Here is a 24,397-nt window from a genome sequence, read left to right as displayed (position 1 = left end):
TCCTTGTTTGCGTTGCCCTTGTGGCACCGCTTGGACCGTTTCCCTATTTTCATGCTTTTTGCATATACGATTCCCAATTATTTTTCTAATATTTATGATCTACTATCTTTATTCTTTCTTTTTTCGCACCTCAAAGCGCAAAGTGTAACGAAGCGCAAAGAAAATGCATAAATAAGTAATTTTTGTATTCCATCTATGTGGAAAATATAAAAATGTTTCATTTTTTGTATTCATAATCAGTTTGTGCAACGAAGCGCTGGCCATCTGCTCTGGCTGTAGGTGTTGGGCCCCGTTTTACATTTGCCAACACTGGTTGCATGGACAAACGGGGACATGCTTGTGTGTGTGAGTAAATGTCTGCATAAGTGAGTGTCCTTTGTGTGTGCCTTATTTAGTATGCATAAACACATTTTTATGTAAATTGAAAAATGTTTCGCAAAAAAATGCTATTTCGATTTTGTTGTTTCTGCATGTTAAGGTAATTGTTTCGAAGAGACTTTTTCAAACATATATAAATATATTCATGCACATGTGTATGCCCTATAGGGGCTTCATATGGTGTAAAATAATAGCAAATACTCCTACTATACATATATATATATATATATATATATATATATATATATATATATATATATATATATATATATATATATATATATATATATATATATATATATATATATATATATATATATCAGGAGCAAAGTCATGTTTAACACGTACTGAATAAATTTTCTTTTTTAGTTATCAATACATTATGGGAGTGCCTCACACTTACATTTTCATAATTCAGTCCGATTGTTATAGTTCTGTCTTTAACATGTCATTTGTACTGATGTTTATTCTTCAACTATTCGGAAGATGAGAAGCTCTTCCAAATTGCACAAAAACAGCACATAGAGTTGAGGCCTTTTAGATATTAGATATCACATTACAAACAATTAAGTTATAAATATTGTAGTGGCAACTCTGGCAGCTGTTTACCTGATCTCGCTCTAGATCGTTGTTTGAGCAATTTGCTCATGACTTTCAGTTTGTTTCTAGCACGAGAAAAAATAACCGATGCATTTGTTTTCCACAATTTTTTTAACACATGGGAGCTCTGTTTAGGAAGGTTACTAAAACTTATCCTTGCGCACTACTAAAAGTGATACATCTTGTTCTTGTTTGTACCACTAGTTACACTTGAAGCTGTGGTTTTCAGTGCTTTCTTTCAATATATTTAAATACTAATACTCTTAGTCCTAATACTATTACAACACACACACTACCACAACTTATACTATACATCTACAACTAGCTCTATAATTTGACTACACTAATTCGACATTTATTTTTACAATTCTACTAGTGCAATAGTCTTATTTCCTCTTCTACTACTGTAATTACTGGCACCATTAATAGAAATTATACATTTACTTCTATTCATTAATTTTACAAAAAACAGACTTTTTTCTTGATATACGAAAATGTTTTAAATAATTCACGAATTGGCTTTTGAACATTTCAGTTAAAGTGTTTTAATGCCCCGTTAGTATAGTTTCCTTGTTTGCTTAGCTGTCAAAATGATTATGTCAACTTGATTATCAATTACTGCTTGTGCACGATAGCGCGCTTTTGAAATGCATAGAAAGCCACAACAAAACACACACCAAAGCCAAATTACATTTGCATAGTTGCCAGGCCAGGCCAGGCGCATTACCTATGACATGCTAAGGGCATATAACTATGCCAATAAACACACACACACACACATACACACAGAGACATAGAAGCGGACGCTGTCATGCAGCCATCCAAGTGCCTGTCATGAATATGCGCCATGTATCGTGTAACCATAAAGAAATTATTGCTAGTTGAGCGCCACAGCCAACAGACGACAGACAACAGACGACGTTATCGATAATTCAATTTTGTGCATTATTTTGGTGCTGCGATGATGCCCCGGCATTATAATCTAAATAAATGTAGCTCGAGGCAGGCAACGAGCTTCGCTTTATAGCCAAAGCAAACACACACGTACCCACATGCATATGTATATATGTACATATGTACTCGTATATATAATAGAAATGCATATAGACAGGCATTTGCATGCGCTCTGGCCAACGTTGGCTTTGGCGTTCAAGTCCGGGCAACGCTTATTCTACTTCTATTTTTTAAGTTTTTCTTCTCCTGCTTCTCCTTTGAAACATGACGCTGCATCGTCTATAAATTTTGGCTACACATTTCCTCCCATTGCAATTTTCGTATCGTCGTTGCTTTTGGGCGGCGCTTGAATTAAGGGTAAGACGCCGCGTTGTAAATAGATTTTCTCTGTTATTGTTGCAAAATGATTTAGGTAAAATTAGGTTTATGTAAATAATGAAAAATTGTGCACCAGTCTGCAGAACAAAGACAGGCAGGCATGCAATCATGCCATCCGTGCCACGCTTATATGTTTATCAATTTAAACGACGCAGCTGGCAGTCGGAAGTCCCTCCTTTGCGCCGGCGTTATTGAAAACAAGGATGTATTGGATTGGTTACATATAATGTTGGTATATATTAATGTAAGTATATAGAGATTATATCTATATGTTTTGATTTTACCAGTAGTGGGCCAATCATGCTTTATACGCCGTTTACATAGTTATCACATCGCTCAAATCATTGTCAATATTACCATAGCATGTTATAGTTAGTATTTTTAAAGCATTTATATCACAATTACAACGTCGATCAAAGTTCACAGAAAATTATGAATTCTTGTTGTTATGAAGCACAAATCAAGTCAACAACAAAGAATGCTTTACATATTTAATTAATAGTTAGTTCAGTATGTACGTAAACAAGTAGATATCTTATATGTATATATGTATTATTACTCTTAACAAACGGCCAACAGGAAAAATTAAATCAAACAAGTAAAAAAGCTAAAGTCGGGTGTCCCGACTTTGAAATACTCTGTACATATGTTTACAATAATTATAGAAAATAAAAAAAATTAAGAAAATAAAAAAAAAAATTTGATCGATTTTACCTCTCTCGGTATTCGAACTCACGTAAAGGGTGTATAATTGCACATTTACATAGCAATTGCGTCTGTGTGAGTGTATGTATGCCTATGCGCATTAATTCGTGTCTGTGTAAGCATTTTCGCAGTCAACCAAACAGCAACATCAACAACAGCCGCGGGCAGCGCTTGAGCAGCGCTGCAGCAGCGCTGCATCAGCAAATATATTTATGGCTATAACTTCTTGTTAAATCGGTCTATCATAATGAAATTTGGCATACGGACATATAATAACTAACTGGGGGTATTTCCAAAATTTTAGTTCGAAATTCCAAGAATTACGGGAGTTACGATTTGCGGGGTAGAGGGGGGAGGGAGGGGAATTCCAAAATATACATTTTCTGCGTATTCACATAAGGCATCTGGGACTAAAATTTGGTGTTCCTAGGTCTTATAGTCTCCGAGATATAGGCGATTATACGAATGGAAAATCGGGAAAACCCCCATAGGGGGGAAGTGGGGGGGAAAATCAAAAAAATAAAACAAACTCGTATAGAATACACACATAACGCATCTTCGTGCAAAATTTGGTGTCTCTATCTCTTATAGTCTCTGAGATCCAGGTGTTCATACGGACGGACAGACGGACAGACGGACAGACGGACAGACGGACAGACAGACAGACAGGGCTAGATCGACTCGTCTCGTCATGCTGATCAAGAATATATATACTTTGTGGGGTCTGCCACGCCTCCTTCTGCCTGTTACATTTTTCAGCTCCCGCAAACCTAATATACTCTTGTACATTTCATGTACAGAGTATAATTAAAGCATACATATTGTGGGGGAGAACTGTGTGGTTTATGAGTTAAGTTGCAGTTTCTATGGTGATCGTGATTCATTACACTCTTTCTGCTAAAATGTCAATTTAATGCAATGAGTCTTATCTCTAAGTCTTATTTTTTATACCCTGTACCCGTAGGGTAAAAAGGCTATATTAGGTTTGTGCAAAGTATGTAACATGCAGAAGGAAGCATCTCCGACCCCATAAAGTATAGATATTCTGAATCAGCATGACGAGAGAAATCGATCTAGACATGTCCGTCCGTCCGTCCGTCTGTCCGTCTGGATGAACCCGAGGATCTCAGAAACTATAAAAGCTAGAATAACCAACGTTGGCATCCAGATTCTCCTAGGTCCGAGAAAGGACGAGTTTATTTTATTTTTTGGAATTTTTCCCCCCTTCCCCCGCTACAGAATTTCGCCAATAGCGTGCACATTTCAAATGCTACCTAAACCAAACTCTGCACACATAATTTATATATAATTGTCTACTGTTGTTTAAAATTTCAATTCAATTCAATTCAATTCTAAGGTCAATTCGGTCAATTCTAAGAAAAGTTATTAGCGAAACAAATTCTCGCCAGTACAACCTCCCCAAACTGCAGCAACAAGTTCGCTCTTCTTCTTCCTCTTTTTGCTGCTGCTATGGGCGCATATAACTCAGTGACGGAAGTTTACCTGGGTACAGGGTATTACACTGTCGGGCTTGCTCGACTGTAGCGTTCTCTCTTGTTTATATACAAGAATTATAGTCACAATCATGAATTAAGCCGAGAATTAGTTAGATGCTGAGTATCATAGGAGAGGTTGAGTAGCATGAATAGCATATGATAAAAGGGAATAAAGCATAAATAAATAGTAAATGGTATAAGTTATTTTTTGGTGGAAAAGTTTATTCAACAAAGAACCGGAGGGACAGGGGGAGAGCAATTGGAAACATGTGGTGGAGTACATTATCTTTAAAGCACAGAAAAAAAATGAATAAACAATATAATTAATAACGAATCCCTGTAGATATCTAATGAATTAAGAAAAACTGGGGATGTGATGATCTTATTAACTGATTAAATGAATTTTTTATTATTAAATGAATGTAAAAACTGTGTTCAGATTTATGCCCCTGGCCTTAACTAACCAATTAAGGGCTCATATTAACCATAATTAAAAGCTTAAAAAATGAGCGAAATATTTGAATGAACGAATCAAGCACTTTTATCTTTATCAGAGCAGCAATTAGTTATGAAAAAATGCCATTAAAGCTCTTCAGCATGAATTTAACTATTCATTGCACCTTTTTTTGTTTCTGCGCCATTTTGTCATATTTATAATTTATTCAAATAAAAACTACAAATAATAATTCATACCGACAGCCAATTAATCAAAAAAGGACATTCAATTTAAGAACAACCGATATAAAACAACAAAAAATAAATATGACGGGCAAGCGCTTTGTTGCAACAAAATATGTTAAATCTTTTTTATATTATTTATGTTTTGTTTAAGCCGCAACTTTGTCAAATTGTATGAATAGCAAAGCGCATATATTATATGAGTAGTTTGTTCCTGAACATATTTTCACAAAGGACCAGACACAATAGTTGTTCACAAAAGGAGCCAAATTTATGCTATGTGGGGCAGAATATTCAAACGACCCATAAAGCATGATGGGCCGCGCTATATCAATTTTGGCGACGACTAATTAAGGCAAAATGCGCACCCACAACAACATGATTAATAAAAGAAAAAACTGGCTTGGGTTTGCATAAAAATTAAGTAGAAAAGCGTGTAAAAGAAGAGAAAATGCAGGCATCATCATGGAGCTGAGCTAATGTGTGGTGAAAACAGCGCTGGGAAATGTGGAAAAGAAAACAAAATAAAACACGAGCCAAACGGAAAATGAAACGAAATTTGTGTCAAACGTCAACGACACAGATGCCATCAGCTTCGCTTGTTTTTTCATGTGTTTTGGCCCCTATTGTTGGTGTTGCTGTTGTGGTTGTTGTTGTGGTTGTTGTGGTTGTACTTTCATGCTGCAGCAAATTGTGCGAGTTAATGCTAATGCGGTAAATTAGCTTAGAATGGGCGTTATGTCGCTTTTCTGTTTCTCTTGCTCATTAACAATGTTTTCATATCTCGGCTCTAAATTGACTGCAAACATGCGTCGGATTCAAATAATACCGCACACAATATAAAACTTTTCAATCTGAATTATACGAGCTCCTGTGAGTTAGTATAAAAGGTCAGGGAATTTGTGGGATCTGTTGATAAAGTAAAGTTACTTCTTAAGTCTTTTTTCCTAACAATTTATTTGATAGGAAGGAGAATAAGTAAATGGCAAAAAGATGAGAGCACTTGCCACCACTATTAAAATTGCATTGTTAAACCACGGAGGAAATAGAGAATATTAGAAAACCTTTATGGTTCTAATCTAAACTAAAAATGGATTTTAAGAATATCAGTTTTTTAATTTAATTTTATAATAATGTGCCCCGGTCGGATGGAAAGAGGTCTGCGACCAGTTCAATCTAAACTCTTGCACTCTTGCTCAACTGAATAGGTTCAACGATTCTCAAAAGTTTAAATAGTTATATCTTTTCAACCACATTGTCGGTTTTGATGACTTCTACATATTGTCTACAGGAACTGGCGATAGGACCATAAAGCTACAGGCAAATAATTGGCAACCAAATCAGTTGAGTGTTACAAAAAAATTCTTTTTTGAATTAGTACTAAAAGGACTTCACTACTTACGAGAAATTATTTGCCACAACATAGTACTTTGAGACTAATTGTAAAATATTACAAATTTGTTTGCAAATTATTTGCATGTGTAACCCAATGCTACAAAATTCTGAGAACAACTATATTTTTCCACGAAATGTTCTAAATTTGTTCTGATTTAAGAATAACATTTGTTAAACATGATTATGCATCAATTAAAATATTTTAATTATAAATTGTACTTTTCGCCGCTCTAGAAACTTTGAGTGCACACCTCGTTTATTTATGAGCTTCATTCATTATACTTAGGAGTTATCAATACATAAATCAGGTTGGCATAGGCAGCTTTATAACAAATTGCCCAAACAAATATAAATGTATGTAGGTAATATTTATTTTTAGTTTTGCCTTTTGCTGATATGATATGCATATGTATATGAACGATTTATTAACTTGCACTTATGCTCAATGTTATGTAAACGATTGTGCTAATCGGAGCTGAATAAATGGGCCTGAAATAATAGCGATAGGCTTGACAGCATTACCTCATCATTATTTACACTCTACACAGAAAAATGATTGTAAGTCAACAAAAAGAGTCATCGGTTTTATTGCCATGCTGTCGGCAGTGTCAAGACATTATCAAGAGCTCAAAGAAACGCGGTAGAATGATATGTTAGTGTATCAAAGAAACAGATACAATATCGGTAGACACAGATACAAATACTTAGAAAGAATGAGCGGCGGCATTGTACTTTAATTATCTCTCATGTACATTTGTAATTTGTTCCCATTTTAAAGTTGCTTTTTTAAATAACTTTACTTTGTAACTCGGTTTGACAACTTTTTTCCATGAACTTGTGTGGTTAGCATACAAAGGTTTGTCTGAGCTCATACGCAGGAAGGTAATACGTATAGTGTTGAAAGTAAGCTGATGCATTGCTGTAAATTTAGTCAAGTGAGGAAGGGCATAAGCAATGTAAGTCGTTGCCGTTTGAGAGCAGTTACAGGGGGAAACATGAACAATACGTTTAATGTCTGTATAAAGAATATTTATTCACTGTAAGGCCGATATTCACTGCCGTATGTACATAATTAAAAAATTTGATATTACTTATATATTTATTAGAAAAAGAAGAGTTGCTAATGGAAATGCGACTACGACAGTGAGCTATTTATTTTAATACATAAAGTAACGAATTACATATTAAAATAAAATAGTTTAATGAACTCGTACTGTGGAAATAAACATTAGTATGTTAAATCTAAAAAGAGAACATCAGACTTCATACTTGTAAATGTGCAAGAAAGAAAGAAGAAAACTCGAAAGAGTGATATTCTGTTGTTAAGAGAAAGCTAATGTTGATTGCTTAATATATGTACTTGTAAATATGTATGTATATGTAGTACATACAGTAAACAGAAATAGCAAAAACGGAAACTGCACGCACGGGGAAGTGGCTAACTAGAATCTGGACTTAATTGCTTTGAATTATTATTATTATTAAACCTTGTACCCAAAGGGTAAAAGAGTATAGTGGTTTTGTGCAAATGTATGTAACACACAGCAGGAGGCGTGGCATTCTATTGACTTAAAAAACAATTTGTACTTTTGCGGTTCCATTTTTCAAGAACGTTTTGTTAAAAAAGTCAAATTAAATATATTCATTGTTATATTAATATTAAAAACTGTAGTTATTGACAAAAAAGATTGAGCCTGTGCAATCCAAAAACATTTACTCCACGTATAGTATTCACAGTTAAAGTCTAAATTTATTTATTACATATTTAGTACATGTACCTGTGTTTGTACCACAACTGCGCATTACTAAGTGTGTTTGTGGAAAACAAAATCTGTTTAAATAGATTTGGCTCTGTGTTTGTTTTAATTCCTCCCCTTTGAGCGCTCTTTAAGATCGATCAGGTGTATTTTGTTTTAGTTACATACACAAATGCAAAACGTATAGGTCAATAATTTACACTTATCGCGTTATCGTGATGCTTCCGATTGCATACCAAGATGAAGAAATAATCAGGAGCTCCATTATTCAGAGGCGTATGCTACAAAAATCAAACGTCAATAGTTGAGCGCACATTTTTGCAATTGATAATTAACCATCATTGTAAGCAGGGAACAAAGCCTATCTACAATTTAATCCCAATCAAATTTCATACAATTTTTTAAAATATAAAATTCAGCCCTCGATGGTGCATACAGATCTCGACTTATACTATACATATGCGTAGTACAGGCGAAAAGCTTTACAATTCGTTGCGCCACCTTATTATCTCACTGTACTACTAATATCATTGCTGGAAGTCCATATGCGGATTTCGAGTGAAGCAAGTGGTTTTGGATTTTGTGCTCTCAGTAGCTTTTGCCACCTGGTTTTTTTTTTTTTGTTACATGACCTCTAACATTAATATGGAGTGTTTTTTTTTTTTGGAATGACTGCCGATCGCAGCTGACACTAAAATTTGGTGAATGAAAAGCTGACAAGTTTACAATGGCTCAGAGATGTGTGTCAAGACGTTTCGTGTCTATTTTCGTAAGAAACGAATACTGAAAGAACTGCAAAGTTTTCTTTTATGTTTTTTATCATCACAAATATTCTACAAGGTTTTACACGAAAAAAATGAAGAAGTAATTTGCTCTATCAGATAGAACATATAAATGCCACTGATCAAATATTATCGATTTAAAGTAAATATCGATCAAATCCACGAATCTACGATGTTACAGGTACAGTTTACTTTACATGCAATAGGGGTATTCCTTCAAGTGATTTTAATTTGTATTTTATTTTGTCGAGCATCTGTTGAGAGCTGGCTCATACAGTTCTGGCGAAGACGAAACACGAACTATGGCCAAACTAGTATTGGGAGTTCCGTTTTCCTTTGCGATAACTTTCGGGCATATTATTAGTTGACATATGTGTATATAGTATGTATGTATGTACATACTCCAGTGTTATTCTATTTTTCTTGCCCACTTTTAAATGGGCTTTTCTTAGTAAATAAATTACGTTGCAGGAATACTTATACATATTCTTATGGAAATATCAGTAATTAATTAAAATATCGATCAATTCAATAAGGTTTTGGTTTATTGTTATATTTATGTATGTATATATACACATGCGTAAGTATTTTATGCTCGATTTCATAATACATAAATAGTTTACACTGTGCTTCGTTAAATGACAGCACAAGACTACGAGTAAAATGTGAAATGTGTGCCGCCTGATATGATATGCGAGATAAGATAAACGCACAAGCTTTTAATTTAAAATACGAGCACTTGCGTTGGCAATTCGTTAAAAAAGCAACATGTTTACGTCACTCCAAATTTAGTGCATGTTTTGCAGTTTTATAGTTCCAACAAAACCCTAGAGCCAGCTGCCTGTTGGTTTGTTATTGTTAATATTATTGTTAATGTTGTTGTTACTGTTGCTGTTTATTTTCAGATGTTAACACAATTTATTTTCCTTTTGAAAGGCCGGCGAAAGCAAGAAATGCAACAGCCGCGAAAACTAGCAGCGAGAGAGAGGAAGAGCGAGAGAAAGAGAGAGCGTGAGAAAGAATGTGTATGTGAGAGGAAGATACGAAAAGAGTACAAAATGAGAGCGCGCGCAAAGAATGTTTTATTTTTCATGGTGTTTTATAATTAAACATTTGAGGTTAAAAACGTAACGCAGTGTTGCTGCCAAGCATGTCCAACTTGATGGGGGGAGAGCGAAGCTGCTAATTGAATATTAATTATACGCACCTTTGAACCGATTTGATTGCCGCATTGGCCCGCCTGCAGGTGCACAATTTCGCGCATATTGTTGAGCCTTTTGTTTTCTTACTTTTTACAAACCAAGAAATTAGGGGTGTACTTTGTCGTACTAGTGGTTATGTATGTATGTACGTATATGTAGTTGTTGACGAAGGTCAAGCTTTGAGCTTAGCTAGATTGATGACAAGCACGCACTACTTAAATTGATAGTGTAGGCACAAAATCACACACACACAAGCACACACTTAAATTGTAAACCGCACGTCTCGCGCGGATGACCGACCGGGTATAGTGACAAGAAACTTGGCACAATTTTCTACAGCTGATTCAGGAGCGATCGTGGCGCGCGTTCTCGTTGAAAACTAAACGTATACTGAATGCCTCACTTGCCCAACCGATGCCGGCGGCCACAAAACGTCGCAGTCAGCGCGGGTATAAATGCTGCCAGAGGGGGGATGGGCAGGAGGCAGCAGCGTCAGCATTAGTTGCGCTTTGGCATTTGCTTTTCACACGGGCGAGAGCGTAAATCAGAGTGTAAATGCGTCTCTCTCACTGCTACGAAGATCACATGCCCTAAGAAATATCCATGCATACATACATATTTTAAGGGTGAATATTTATCATCAGAATAGGTACATAAACATACATACATACATACATGATCTATTGTTTGCGGAGGCTGAGTTTGTGTTTTTGAAGCACGTGGGGGTTGCAAATAAAAGAGACTCTTATAATTTAATCAAATCCCACGTGCCTAGGATGTGACAGTGGACGAAATAAACTCTAGTTTAGATAAATAATTTGATCAAACAAACACACATACATACATATATGTATGTGCATATTCAAACGTGGCAAGATGCTCGAATTAACGAATTAACACAGCCTCATAAAATTGCAGGGAAAAATTTAACTCTCTTATGATAGACATGCAGTCAGAACAGAAGGCCGTTCGGTGTGCCATCACCAGCATGTGGCAGGCAGTTAATTTTTAAAACTTCCTCTACTCCACATTTTGTGTACGGGAACTTTTTAGAAAAAGACGCAAAGCAATATTTTCTTGTATTGTAAAGACCTACTTTTTATTTGTATAGCTACTTTGTAGCTATTATCTATTATTATCTTATAAGTAAATTTTAATACTCTATACTTACAAGTGTAAGGGATTCGTCTTTAATCCAAATAGTGATGCCCGCCTGTGCGCTCGTCCGGCAATCAACGACTACCTCTTCGATAGTTTTAGAGTTGCCGCGTTGGTGAAAATATATTATTAAATAAATAAATATAAAAATTTAAGATTGGATATTTCTTGGTTTTGATGTTATCATAAAAATATTTTATATTATTCCAAATTTGTTTAAAGAAAAACAAACAAAAAATATACTTAATATGCTTAAGTTAATAAAATCAATATATGTATACTATATTTATAGCAGACAGTACTTTGTCGCTTCTTTTTTTCCGTGTTGCAAACGAAAAACCATAATAGTAATGCCCTCTGCGAGAGTGCAAATTGAGAGCGCAATGCGAGCGACAAACAATATAGTAGTTGGAAATTTGTAGCCGCAATGATAAAATGCGAGAAACTTGTTATTCGTCTGTGAAAAGGGGGAACGAAGTGTGCAACGAATGAGAGAAAAATGTGCAGACACGGCTGAGAGTATGTTGGGCGCACCTTCATGAAGAATTGCGGGTGCAAGGGGAGCAGGTGATGTAGTCAATACGATGTCTATTTTCTTTTCTCACATGTTTTCTCTTTTATTGCTTGTTTTTCTTCTTTTTTTTTGACTAGCCGCTAGCTTATCGTTCAGCCGGCAATGCTCTCACGTTCTTCACACTTGACAGCGCAGAGCGGCGCGCTGCCAGAGAGCGATTTTCACACAACACGCCAGTGATTAGAGCGACTGTTGCTCTCGCGTGTGCGTTTGTGTGATAGAGTGCTGCTATGCGTTGTGGAGAATTTTTTCACAGAACATTCTACAATGTTTGGATGACTTGTTTGCCTATACATGCATACATATGTATGTGTGGCTGTGTAGATATGCCAGCTGCATTATGGATGATTGAGTGGAAATGAGTCGTAAATTTGAGCGTAAATTAGAAAAGGGTGGGCTAAATCTTATAACACGTTTGATTTAACGTGCCATTTTGCTTGAGATAAAAAAGTATTTTCACTTTCTATTTGTAGACAAATCTATTTATTTCAAATTAAATCCCTATTATTTTGTTCTATTTTTCGAATTTATTGTTTAAAACCAAATGTCCGTGTGTATTATTAAAAAATTTACCTATTTTAGAACTACGTATGTATGTATAGAATTATATTTAGCTTAACCGATAAAATATTAAACCTAAATTATACAATTCGTAAAACTAAACATAATTTTACAGCATTAACTTTTGTGTTATTCAACTCTATCCGATCTGATGAAAAATATGGTTCCCACCTTGTAAAAATTAGGTGTACAATTTAGAGGTTCTTTTTTTTTTTTTTTTTTTTTGACAGTTGCTATTAGTGAACGAGAATTTGAAGACATAGGAAACATCAAAGCAAGGCATGGTTCTACTCTGGTGGAGTATTCCCCTTCCAAAAATTATTGCCAGTAACTCCAATAAATTATTGCGTCGCTGTGCTTAGACGAGCTCTTTCTGACTCTTTCTGAAAACAGCAGAAATTGCCAAGAAAATTTTCGAAATGGTATTGGATGATCACCGCCAGAAAGAAACGCATTCCAAAAGTGCAGTAAATCGCATATTGACAGACAATTTGGAGACGAGGAAGCTCTGAGCAAGATGGGTGCCGCATTTGCTCAAAGCGGAGCAAAATCATTAAATTGGTATAAGAATTGTTCAAATTATTTTAAATTTTCTTTCACAATTCTATTAAACAGTAGTTTATGATACTTTTAAAGTGAGAACAAATTCTTAACATTTCGAATTCATATGATTATCTTCAAAAACTATATTAATTTTCAATTAAAATTATAATAATATATTGATTGCAAAGTTGTAGTAGTAGTAGTGTAGTAGTAGATATAGTATGCTATACATACATACAGTTTTTTAATAGGATAATTTTTGAGGCTAATCTTATTATCAGAAATTTTATGTTGATGAAGTATTCTCTTTGAAGCCATAGTTGCATGGAGTACATTATTAGAGATTGAATTAAACGAACACATTTCAAAGGCATAATGTTTTTGATATATTGCTAGTTAAAGATGAACTATTAAATTTTAAATATTCGAAAGCATAACATCTAAACAAGGTTCTCATGCAGAATATTTTTTTATTTTATATATAATATTGGGTGGTAGTTAAAGATTCATCAATGGGAATAGTATTGTTAACATAATAGATATAGAAATTCGTTTTAAAACATTTTAGATGTTATACTTGAGTTTTTCTCAAACCTTTTGCTTAATAATATTATTTAAAAAATTTCTGTAGAACCAAATTTTCATAAAAATATCTGGTCTTACGCCTTCACCACATTTTGAGGTCCATGTGGCGATGCCACAGAGTTGGTTGTCAAAGATCAATGGTCCGCCTGAATCACCCATGCAAGTGGTTCTATTGTCATAGGCCGTGGCACAGAGAACATTATTTGGCAGTTTGCGTCGCAATTTTTCATTGCACTCGCCCTTCGCTATAATTGGCACTTTTATGTAGCGCAGCTGTGCTGAAGTAAAATTTTTCCTAAAATTGCCGGGGTCCTTATGGCGTCCAAAGCCGGCTACAGTCACGACATCTCCGGCACGTAAAGGCTTCTTGCAGAACGGCAGGATGCCTATTTCGTCGCCCTTCAACGCCCGATTCGTTTGAATACCAGCAATGTCTCCAATAAATTTTAGCTTATTGTAGGTCGGATGTATCCATAGTTTTTCAATGCCAATTTTCGATAAACCGAAAGTTTCGACCTTTTTGGTTGAGTCGCCAGCGTTTATGAAAATTTTTTCCACATCCAGATCCTCAAAACAGTGGGCCGCGGTCACAATGTGCCATTGGCTGATCACACTGCCTGTACAAATGAGTTCGTTATCGAATATTATCTGCACCATGAAGCCGCCCATTTGTCTGTTTGTGGTCAGTTCTCCACCATATACGCGGGGCTGCAATTGTTCAGCTACGCCAGAAACAACACCAAAGAGGCTCCCCAGTAGTGGAAGTAAGGTTAGAAAGTGTGCTGGCTTTGTCAGCATTTCGGAGAGAATTGCCAAAGATTGAAACAAACTGGACGGTTTAAGATATTATAGAGGAATGCTGCCGTCTGTTACGAATCGGATCAACTACGGTAGACAGTGGGATGGGAGGTTAAGTTAATATTTCGAAGTCAATGTTACACAGAGTCTGTTTGATGGGAAAGAAAACATCGAACAGAAATAGAAAAGTAATAATAAATATTTACAATTAAAATTTAAAACGTTTTTTTTGTAAATCTATAAAGTGTTTGCAATATTTTGAAATAATTAATTTAAAAGACAATAAACAAAACAAATTTTAGGCCAGAACGCTTATAAAACTTATCTGAAATAACACATATGTTTTAATACATTATTTTTAATTTACTTAACAATACCTGATTCCAAACTGGGCGGGAAGAAGTCCAATAATTGTAAATTGTGAATAGTTTTGATAACAGTTGGAGTAAATCATCGTCAGAAGAAGCAGAGCGTTATGTGCACTGAGGAGTCGTAAAAAATGTGTACTGAGCATCCGGCCAACGAGATATAGCAATTGTTCGATATGCTTTTAGACCATTCAAATCACTGTATGGAGTCCAAAGGGGACTATTTCTAATCGAATAAATAAAATTTGGGGCAGTTCAGTCATCAAAATGTTAAGAAGTTGAAATTTTTTTGCTCATATGGAAAATAATTGCATTCCCTGTATAAATTGGATAAATTGGTCAGGTTGAATCTATATTTGGTTATTTGTCGCTAGTTTGTTTCCTCAAATGCTTGACTGTCGTAGAAATAAATGTTAAATTATTTTTGGGTATGAAAAAAATGGGCTGTGATCTACTGCCAGATTCGTAGCCATTCTTGTTTAAATAATTATTCTATAATAATATAGAGTCGAAACATATAAGATATTTCCTAAGTCTATTTTTCTTTAGTATTAAATAGTGTTGTAATAGCTTCAAGAATAATTTTGTAGCAGCACAACTAGAGGCCTCAAGTTTTCGGCTGTTAACGCAAATAATCTGGCATGTAATGTTCTTAAACCGTCTGCATAGTGAAAACTATAGCCTTTGTACCTACTAATAATTTCCAGTAAATACAGAAGGTATATGAAATATTGCTTAAGGCATATGGGCAGTGCAATTCAAGGCTGTAAAAAAGGAAGAAATATAAGACATTTAAGCTGATGTGGGCATTACTCATAGATGCTGACATAAATGTGAAATGTGCGGCTAAGTTGCAACTTCGAACAGTCTATTATATAAGAGAGACTCGTATTTGATGTTCGTGACTCTTGTTGGCTATAAATTGGAACTTTTACAGCTCTCTTATTCTCGTTCTCCGTACTGAAAGGCCTATTACAATTTTTACTATTGTATGTAGTTGGCTTTACTGTCTTCATATGTACATATGCAGAATTACTATTACTAAGTTAAGTTTGTGTGTAAGTTTCTGTGCTTAGGTCATGCCAGCGGCGTCCTCAAGTCTCAAAGAAAATAAAAATGTGCGCTGCTTAGTATATCCTTGAAAGTATGTGTGTATTGTTGCGAAAATTAACCCCTTTTCCTTGCAGAATTTGATTTTTTTTTCCCCGTTTTTTTGTTGCCTTTTTATGAAAACTCTGCACGTTCTATTGCCAGTATATTTGCGGTTACACACACACACTCGTCTATAATGGTACATATTTATATATGTATGTATGTGTGTGTGATATTTACATAGATAGGGCATATATGGACATGCTGGCATACATGTGTGCGTGCGCCTTTTGCCAAATTGTCGATTTTATTATTTGTGTTTATATGATTTCTCAGCTGTTCTGCATTTTAAAGTGGCTGCCGCCCCTCACCTCCCATTTGTGGCTTCTCCTTATGCCAAAACATGCGCCGCGCGTCTTCGGCCTCATTTCTTATTATAATGTGAAAAATATCCTTCTACAAATTCAAAACGCTGAAATGTGCGATTTCTTTTGTTGCCAGCCAGTGTGTGTGTGTGTAAGTGTGTGTGTATGTGTATATATATGACCCGCGCGTATTGTTGCCCCGCCCCCTAGATTTGCCAGCCTCGTTTTTCCATACAGCTGCTAGCACGTCTGCTTGGCATACGAAAATGTTTGCTAGTTTACAGTTGCCTTTCTACATACATTTACATACATACTTACTTACATAGTATAGATGTAAGTATTTATTTATCATTTCCATTGAACGATTTTGCGCATCATTTCGTTGTAATTTACTGCATGATGTTCTCTTTTTGTGCGCGGACTGCATTTCGAAGCATTGGCAGCACCAAATAGCGAATTGCAACTGCAATTCTTACTTTGTTCAATTTTTAAAATAGATGTTACGAATCTTATTTCAAATGTGCCAAGAATGAATAGATAAGATGCAAAACGCATTTTAATAAGCTTCGTCAGAAATGTGTACGAGTAAGTACTTGTATGTGTGGGGAGATAAGAAATCTTCACATATGGTAAAATTTGTATTCAGTTATTTAGTTGGACCAGGCAGCTGATTCAGAAGCTTATCTCTGGCTTTATGTTTATATGAAAAAATGATTAAAAAGAGTGCCTAACAATTGACTAAGAGAGGTAGCGGAAGAGGCTCTAAGACTTGCGATTACAGAGGAGCGCTTGAACATATTTGTGGACAGCCAGGCAGCTATAAAATGGTTGCAGGCGTTCATCAGAAAATGTCATGGCGACCGGAAAATCTAAATGGCGGGCACTCTGGCACGAACAGTATATCTTTGGTGCTTCCCTAAAAGCGCTCTACAACAACTGGGAGCATAAAGTGTAGACAAAAGCTGGAAAGTACTGGAAAAAAGCACTGACAGCTGCAGGATTGCCCAGAGAGCCAAAAAAAAAAAACTCACTAAATTCCTCCTGCACATCCTCTAGGACATCTCCAAGGTCAAACCTCGTGCTGAGGAGATTATTAAGTCATTATCCAAATTGATCCTCAATGCCCGGCAATATCCGGCCATGTTATGAGGCTGCCAATAGCAATCCAGCACACTAACCCAACATAACCAGAAGCATATTTAAAAAAATTGCTACAGCTATTATCAAATATCTTAACTATTTAAAATTTCTAATTTCTTATATGGATAGAAAAAGATGTATTTTTTGAGGGCATACACTTTTTACAGGCTTCATTTAAGTGGTCATTTCTTTAGACTAGTAGTATTACTCATTGAATACGTAGACTGCGATTTATTTAAATGAAGAGGCAATTTCTTATCAGCAAGCAGAGCTGTATGTTCATATACATATGTATGTGATGGCGACAAAACTACTCGCAACTTTGAACTTATCAGCAAAAAACGCGGCAAACAACAAAATTCCCGAGCCGCACAGCATTCAGAAATAAAATACGTATAAGTATTTTAAATTGTGGACTTCATTTGTTTGCGGCAGTCATAAATAAAGTCTGAGTATGGCAACATTTATAATTTTGTTCGCACTCTCTTGCTTTATTTTCAACGCTGAATCATGGTGTGTTTAAATAATTATTGAGATACTTTAAGATGACAATAAATGGATAAATGTTTTTAGTCAGCTGAGCTCGACTTGCCGCACACAACTAAAAAGTATGCGTGCTCTATTATTCCGTTCCACTGTGCTTAAACATAATATTGCTCTTGAAAGGAGAAACTATCCAACCCAATGTCCCTGTGGCGTTAATTTCCATGGCATTCATACAATACAACTGCCTGGGATGAGTCCTTTTGAAGTTATGTGTGATACAAAATTAGCTGGACCTGGCTGGAAACGGTTCATGGGGCACTTGAACTTCTTTCTCAACTGGTCAGAGTATAAGATGGGCTTTGGAATCTATCGAGCGAGTTATTTATTGGATTGGACAAGTTGCACGCAGTAGTATCAGCCCAGCCCCATGAGTTGTATATACATCTGGAGGACTTCGATGATGATGCCAGATATGCGCGGTATGACGAATTCTTGATTGGGGATGCGGTTGAAGCATATGCTTTAAAGAAGTTGGGCACTTATTCCGGTACTGCAGGGGACTCAACGCGCTACTAACTGAATGCAAAATTCAGAACATATGATAAAAACAAGTAAAAAAGCTAAAGTCGGATGTCCCGACTTTGAAATACTCTGTACATATGTTTAGAATAATTATAGAAATTAAAAAAGTAAGAGAATAAAAAACAAAATTTGATCGATTTTACCTCTTTTGGTATTCCAACTCACGTAAAGGGTGTATAATTGCACATATACAGAGCAATTGCGTCTATGTGAGTGTATGTATTTATATGCTCGTATATTAGTGTCTGAGTAAACATGTTAGCAGTCAACCAAACAGCAACATCAACAACAGCCGCGGGCAGCGCTTGAGCAGCGCTACAGTAGCAAATATATTTATGGCTATAACTTCTTGCTATCATGATGAAACTTGGCGCACGGACACATAATTACTAACTGGGGGTATTTACAAAATTTTAGTTCGGAATTCCAAGAATTACGGGAGTTAAATAAAATCGCGATTTGCGGGGTAGAGGGGGTAGGGAGGGAAATTCCAAAATATACATTTTCTTTGTATTCACATAAGGCATCTGGGACTAACATTTGGGGTCTCTAGCTTTTATAGTCTCTGAGATATAGGCGATTATACGAACGGCGTTACGGAAAAACCCCCATAGGGGGGAAGTGGGAAGGAAATTAAAAAATAAAATAAAACAAACTTGTATAGCGAACACACATAGGGCATCTTTGTGCAAAATTTCGTGTCTCTAGCTCTTATAGTCTCTGAGATCTAGGTGATCATACGGACGGACGGACGGACAGACGGACAGACAGACAGACAGGGCTAAATCGATCAAGAATATATATACTTTGTGGGGTCGGCCACGCCTCCTTCTGCCTGATACATTTTTCAGCTCGCGCAAACCTAATATACTCATGTACATTTCATGTACAGAGTATAATAACGACAATCCGACGATCAATGGATGGGTGCCTGGTGGTACAAAAGTTGCGCGCAAAGGTACTTAAGAAGATTTAAAATTTGGTCAGACCGCTTAATATATACTTCAATTCGAATCTTAATGGATTGTATCTGGTGAATAATAAAGATATAAAACTTGACAAGAAAAGAATGTTCTGGATGCATTGGGGCGATACAGGATATTCATACAGGACTGTACAATTGTTGAGAACATCAAACTATTTAATTAAATTTTTTAATCTGAATGAGTCTGTATTTGATATTGAAATATAGTTTTCAGACAACAATCGATAGTCAATGATAGTTTTCAGAAAACCATTAATAGTGTGTGGATATTTTCTCTTTTTAATTTATGGTGCTCACATCCGACAAAATGAAACGTTAATGCTTTAAAAATAAAAAAAAAAAACTTTATTTAAAGGCAATCCATCCATTTACACAATTAATTAATTTTTACACATACATATATTTTATAATAAATATTAATAAATTATTTAATAATTTCTTTAATAAACTGTTTGATACACTCTGTGATCTACAATTATAATTATAGTTGTTGGTAAACCATTCGATTTTATAATAAGTTCGAAAGTGCCTTACTATCGATTGTGACGATAGTGCCATCGATAGTTCTCCACCTCTAGGTCACAGGTAATAAAGGTAAATAATATAAATAATAACAATTAAATAAGTCATATTTTTCGGCTATATTCTTTTTTCGCTTAACATCCCATTCGATGGAAATATGCTGCCTTTACCAAAAAAAGTTAAACCTTTGTCAAAAGCAGAAACTTGGTTTTCAAAAGAGCATTCTGAGACCAATTGCGTTAAAAATTAATATGTAGGTGAGAGAAGGAAAGCATTTTCAATGCCGAGTCAACCGGCAGCGATAAGCCACTCTTCCTCACAAAATATCAGTTACAAATTAACAGAAGTTGCAGCTTTAATTTGTTTTAATTAAACTCTAAAATAAATGACTTGCATTATTGAAATGAACGTGAATAAATATGTGTAGTAGTATTCCACATCTGTAGCAGTCTTAAAGTATTCATTAGTGCTTAAATTTTACAAATTATGTAAATGACATTCGAAAGTTAAAACGACATAGCGAAGAAGCCAAGAATCGAAATCGATTTCATGTTGTTTCTAATTCAAGGTATTTTCATGTCTTTAGTATTCTTATAAACAATTCAAAGTCCCCGGATGTCTTTAAAATGATTTTATGAGCTTTAAGTGTAAATAGATTTATTTGTATAGACTCGTCTTGTCACACTCTTCTTTTTATATGTATTTCAATCTGGTCTTTTGTAAGATACTTGGATAATGGCAAGGCGGCAAAAAGAAATAATATGATTCTAGACTTTAGTGCGTATTTTAGTGCAGATTTATGTGCCAAGGATATCGAGCACAGCTTAAGCTGAGATGGCACTCTCCCATCCACTTAAAGAGCCTGAAGAGGATCACTATAATGCCCTTGGCTCAGCCACCTGGCATTTCTAAGGAATTAAGAAAGTTTCACAATCATATCTTCTGCAAGATCATTTAGGTAGGGGCTCCCTCAAGCATTATGAAGTGCTTGCAAAACTGGAAAGAATAGGACTCATATGATGACATATTTGTAGAAGGCATCAACGAAAATGTGAATAAAAAAGGCTATATCTGCTTTATAGAAACCAGGTTTTAAAAGCAAAATTTATAATTTCCTTTGATAAGTCCAAGTTGAATCTAAATAATTAAATTTCTGTAGTATTTAGAGCGCCAGAAAGTTAAACGTCGAGTAAATATAAGTCAAATATCAAATAATGCAAAATCTGAGATACCTTTCCATCATTTGAAAAGTGGCAGCAATGGAGGCAGCATTAATTGATGATAAGACAACTTGTTGGCCTTTTGAAAGGCTCAGAAGGGACAGTGAAGCCCTTTGAATGGAAACAATTGTACCTTCAAAATTGAAGTCAACACATACTAGTACATTTCTCGATTATGAAGTTGCATGGAAAATTATTTGAGAATTTCATTTGCATGACAGCATTGGAAGGCTGTCACTTGAAATATTCAGTTGACAGCTCAGCAAGCGTGACAGTTTTCGTTTTGTTGGTTGCATTTTTTTCTGCATTTGAATTAGTTTTTCAAATTTCGCAAATTCGTTTCGATTGCTTATGCTTGAAAAAACATTTCAGTAGCAGCAGCAGCAACAGCAGGCAGACGCTTTTATTAGTTTAGTTTTTGAAATTAAACGTATTTGCATGTCAGGCTGTCACTCACATGAATTTGCGCTCCAAAAACTGGTTGTGTGTGTGTGTGTTTTAGACATGCTTTTTTTTTTGCTGCCTGCAAATGTTGTGCATTATAGTATGTTGCTTGACGCTGTTGGTCCTTTGTTGTAGTGGTGTTATTGTTGTTGTTTTGCTGCTGACTGCACTTTCAAAGTGTACAATTTAATTGCTTTTTCGGTTTTCGTTTTGCAGATTGTCTGTGTGTTCGTGTGCATAGTTTTTCATTTCCGAATATGACAAAAATACTCGTCGTCTAAAAATTTGGACATTGCATTCGAAAAAGGCAACAACAAAAGAAAATCGACTGCACATAGGCGAAATGAATTTTACGCCCTTCTCAACAGGCTCTCGACACAGAGAGATTTCTCTGTACTATAGTATATGTGTACGAGTGTGTGTTCGTTCGAGTATGTATCGAATGCTAGTACAATATTTTGCTTTTAACTAAAAGCTACGACCATTTTATTTGCTGCCGGCTCGTATGTGTGCGTGTGTGTGTGTGTGATATCCTAGCTCTAATGTCAACGGGATGTGCGATGCGCATGTTGGTTAGTTGCCATCGAAATTCCGGATTTAACAGCCAAAGTAACCAAAATGCAATTGTTTTGCAATTGGCATTTTGACCACATTCTGACACTCGCAATATGGCCAAAACAAGCACACACACGCGCTCTCAAACACGCACACACACACACACACACACACACACACACACACATTCACACACAAACAAGCAACGATGTCAACAGCAATGACGAGAAATTGACAAAAAATAAGCCAACATTTCTACGTATATCGTATGCTATAGTATGTATTGCTGGCGTAATTTATTTAGCATTTTAAACAAAATGCTGCCTGCCTCTCCGCCTGCTCTACACTGACCGAAAAGTTTTGCATATTTGGCTGGCACATTAACATTAGGCTTTGTCTGATGCTCAACAAACAAACCGCAGCCGCAGGACGTTGCCTACGACACTTTCGATATGCTGAAATGTCCTTAATTGAAAACGAATTTGGTTTTTCAAACAAAATTTGCAATTTTATTTCTATTGTTAATTTTTTTAAGAGAGCATCGTTGTTGAGCGGCTGCCGGAGTTTTGATACCCTGTACCAGTAAGGCAAAAGGATATATTGGGAAGTTCGTAAAGTACGGAAAAGACACAAGAAGGCGTGAATGATTAGCGTGTGGTTCCAAATCGAGGTACAATATGTACTATATGTAACTATCTGTCCGTCTGTATGAACCACAAAATCTGTGGTACTGTAAGAGCTAAGGAGATCAAACTTCCTACGTGAGTATATAAAAATGTTGTATGGTCCCATTATTTTTCAAAGCTGCCATTTGAAGCACTACTAAGTCGTAAAAACAACTTTATATGCATTTGTTACAATTTAAGAAAATTTCACTTCTCTCTGCTGCTGCTTCATAATTGTCTCTCAAATAGCATTGGAACGATCAGCGCTTTTTTATAAAGTTTCTTTAACATTTGTGCACTTTATCGAAATATACTTTAATGAATTCTCTATAAAGCGACACTCTTCTAAAGATTCCAAAAAAAAAAAGAGTGAAGAAGCTGGTCTAAGCTGGCAGCTTAAAAAATGTAAGTTGTATCTGTCTTCTTTTTTGCAATGTTTGATTGTTTTTTTTTCAGACTGTGGGGAGGGTATTCGAGAGTCGGGATTTCAAGGAAATTTGTTTTTGAATGGGAATTTTTTCAACTAATTTGGCATGTTTTGCGTTTTATCTGCATGTGCTGCCCGATGTTATCGTTTGTCGTGGGTCATCGTTGTCGATGTTCGTGTTGTTGGCATTTTGCATTGACCAGGCCCATAGGCATTTGCATATTTGTAGCGCGCTCTGCAATGGAGGCATGTATGTGTGCGTGTGTGTGTGTTTGTGTGTGATTGCCACAGCTGCGCTGCTGTTTACTTAGTGTCGCCGAATCTGTGGGGCTCACCGAATGTCCAGGCAGCCTCTCCGTTTGTTAGCCATTCATACAAAGCCAACTACAATTGCAGTTTAGTGAGCTTTGGCAAATGAAATATTTGAATTCGACACGACCGGCAATGAAAAAGCCTCTGCATCAAATTGCTGCCATTTTGCCATTGCGCCCTTGTTTCCGACTCGCCTGCACTTGATGAAACAAATTCTAGCAATTGCGTTTTGTACTCGTATTTGATGTAGATATATACGTTTACATATACATAGATGTATATAGACATACGAGTATGCGTTCCCTGCAAAGATTGGGGCCTCTATTTGCCAACATGCCTGCCAATGGCTTTAAAACGGAAAATTTGAATTCAATTTACGCAGCTGGAATTCTTAGTGCAATAATTGGTGCAGAAGCGTGAAAATGTTCTTCATTATTATTATTTTGTGTGATTAATAGTGATGTTAATTAGTTTATTTCTTTGTTGTTATACTCTAGAACCAATACGAAGATTAAAAATGTGGATATTTAAAAGTTGCAGTTCGATTATATTCACGACCATTGATTAATTTGTTAACTATTATTCTCATGTCAGTCACATTCTTCTAAATCCTTTAGTACAAAAAAAGAATCAGTAGAGCTGCCAATAATAATTGATCAAATGATTTATAAAAGTAGTTATTAATAAAAA

At 35.6% G+C, this 24,397-nt stretch overlaps 2 protein-coding genes across 2 annotated transcripts in view; both read right to left on the bottom strand.

Moving 5' to 3' along the window:
• The window catches only part of LOC115621758 (tubulin beta chain), a 46,939-nt gene extending 36,244 nt beyond the window's left edge, over positions 1–10,695 (bottom strand). The window contains exon 1 of the mRNA XM_030515492.1: positions 10,331–10,695. Coding sequence (XP_030371352.1) covers positions 10,331–10,387 — 57 coding nt within the window. The 5' untranslated portion in view covers positions 10,388–10,695. The remainder of the gene's footprint in view (positions 1–10,330) is intronic.
• Positions 10,696–13,523: 2,828 nt separating this feature from the next.
• On the bottom strand, positions 13,524–14,544 carry LOC115620244 (seminase). The gene has a single exon (XM_030513393.1). It carries the CDS (start codon positions 14,542–14,544, stop codon positions 13,750–13,752), a length of 795 nt encoding a protein of 264 aa, XP_030369253.1. The 3' UTR covers positions 13,524–13,749.
• Positions 14,545–24,397: the final 9,853 nt, after the last annotated feature.

This window comes from Scaptodrosophila lebanonensis, unplaced genomic scaffold (genome assembly GCF_003285725.1).
Source record: "Scaptodrosophila lebanonensis strain 11010-0011.00,11010-0021.00 unplaced genomic scaffold, SlebRS2 tig00000024-arrow-pilon, whole genome shotgun sequence".
Lineage (NCBI taxonomy): Eukaryota > Metazoa > Arthropoda > Insecta > Diptera > Drosophilidae > Scaptodrosophila > Scaptodrosophila lebanonensis.
This window is presented reverse-complemented; position numbering and strand designations above follow the sequence as displayed.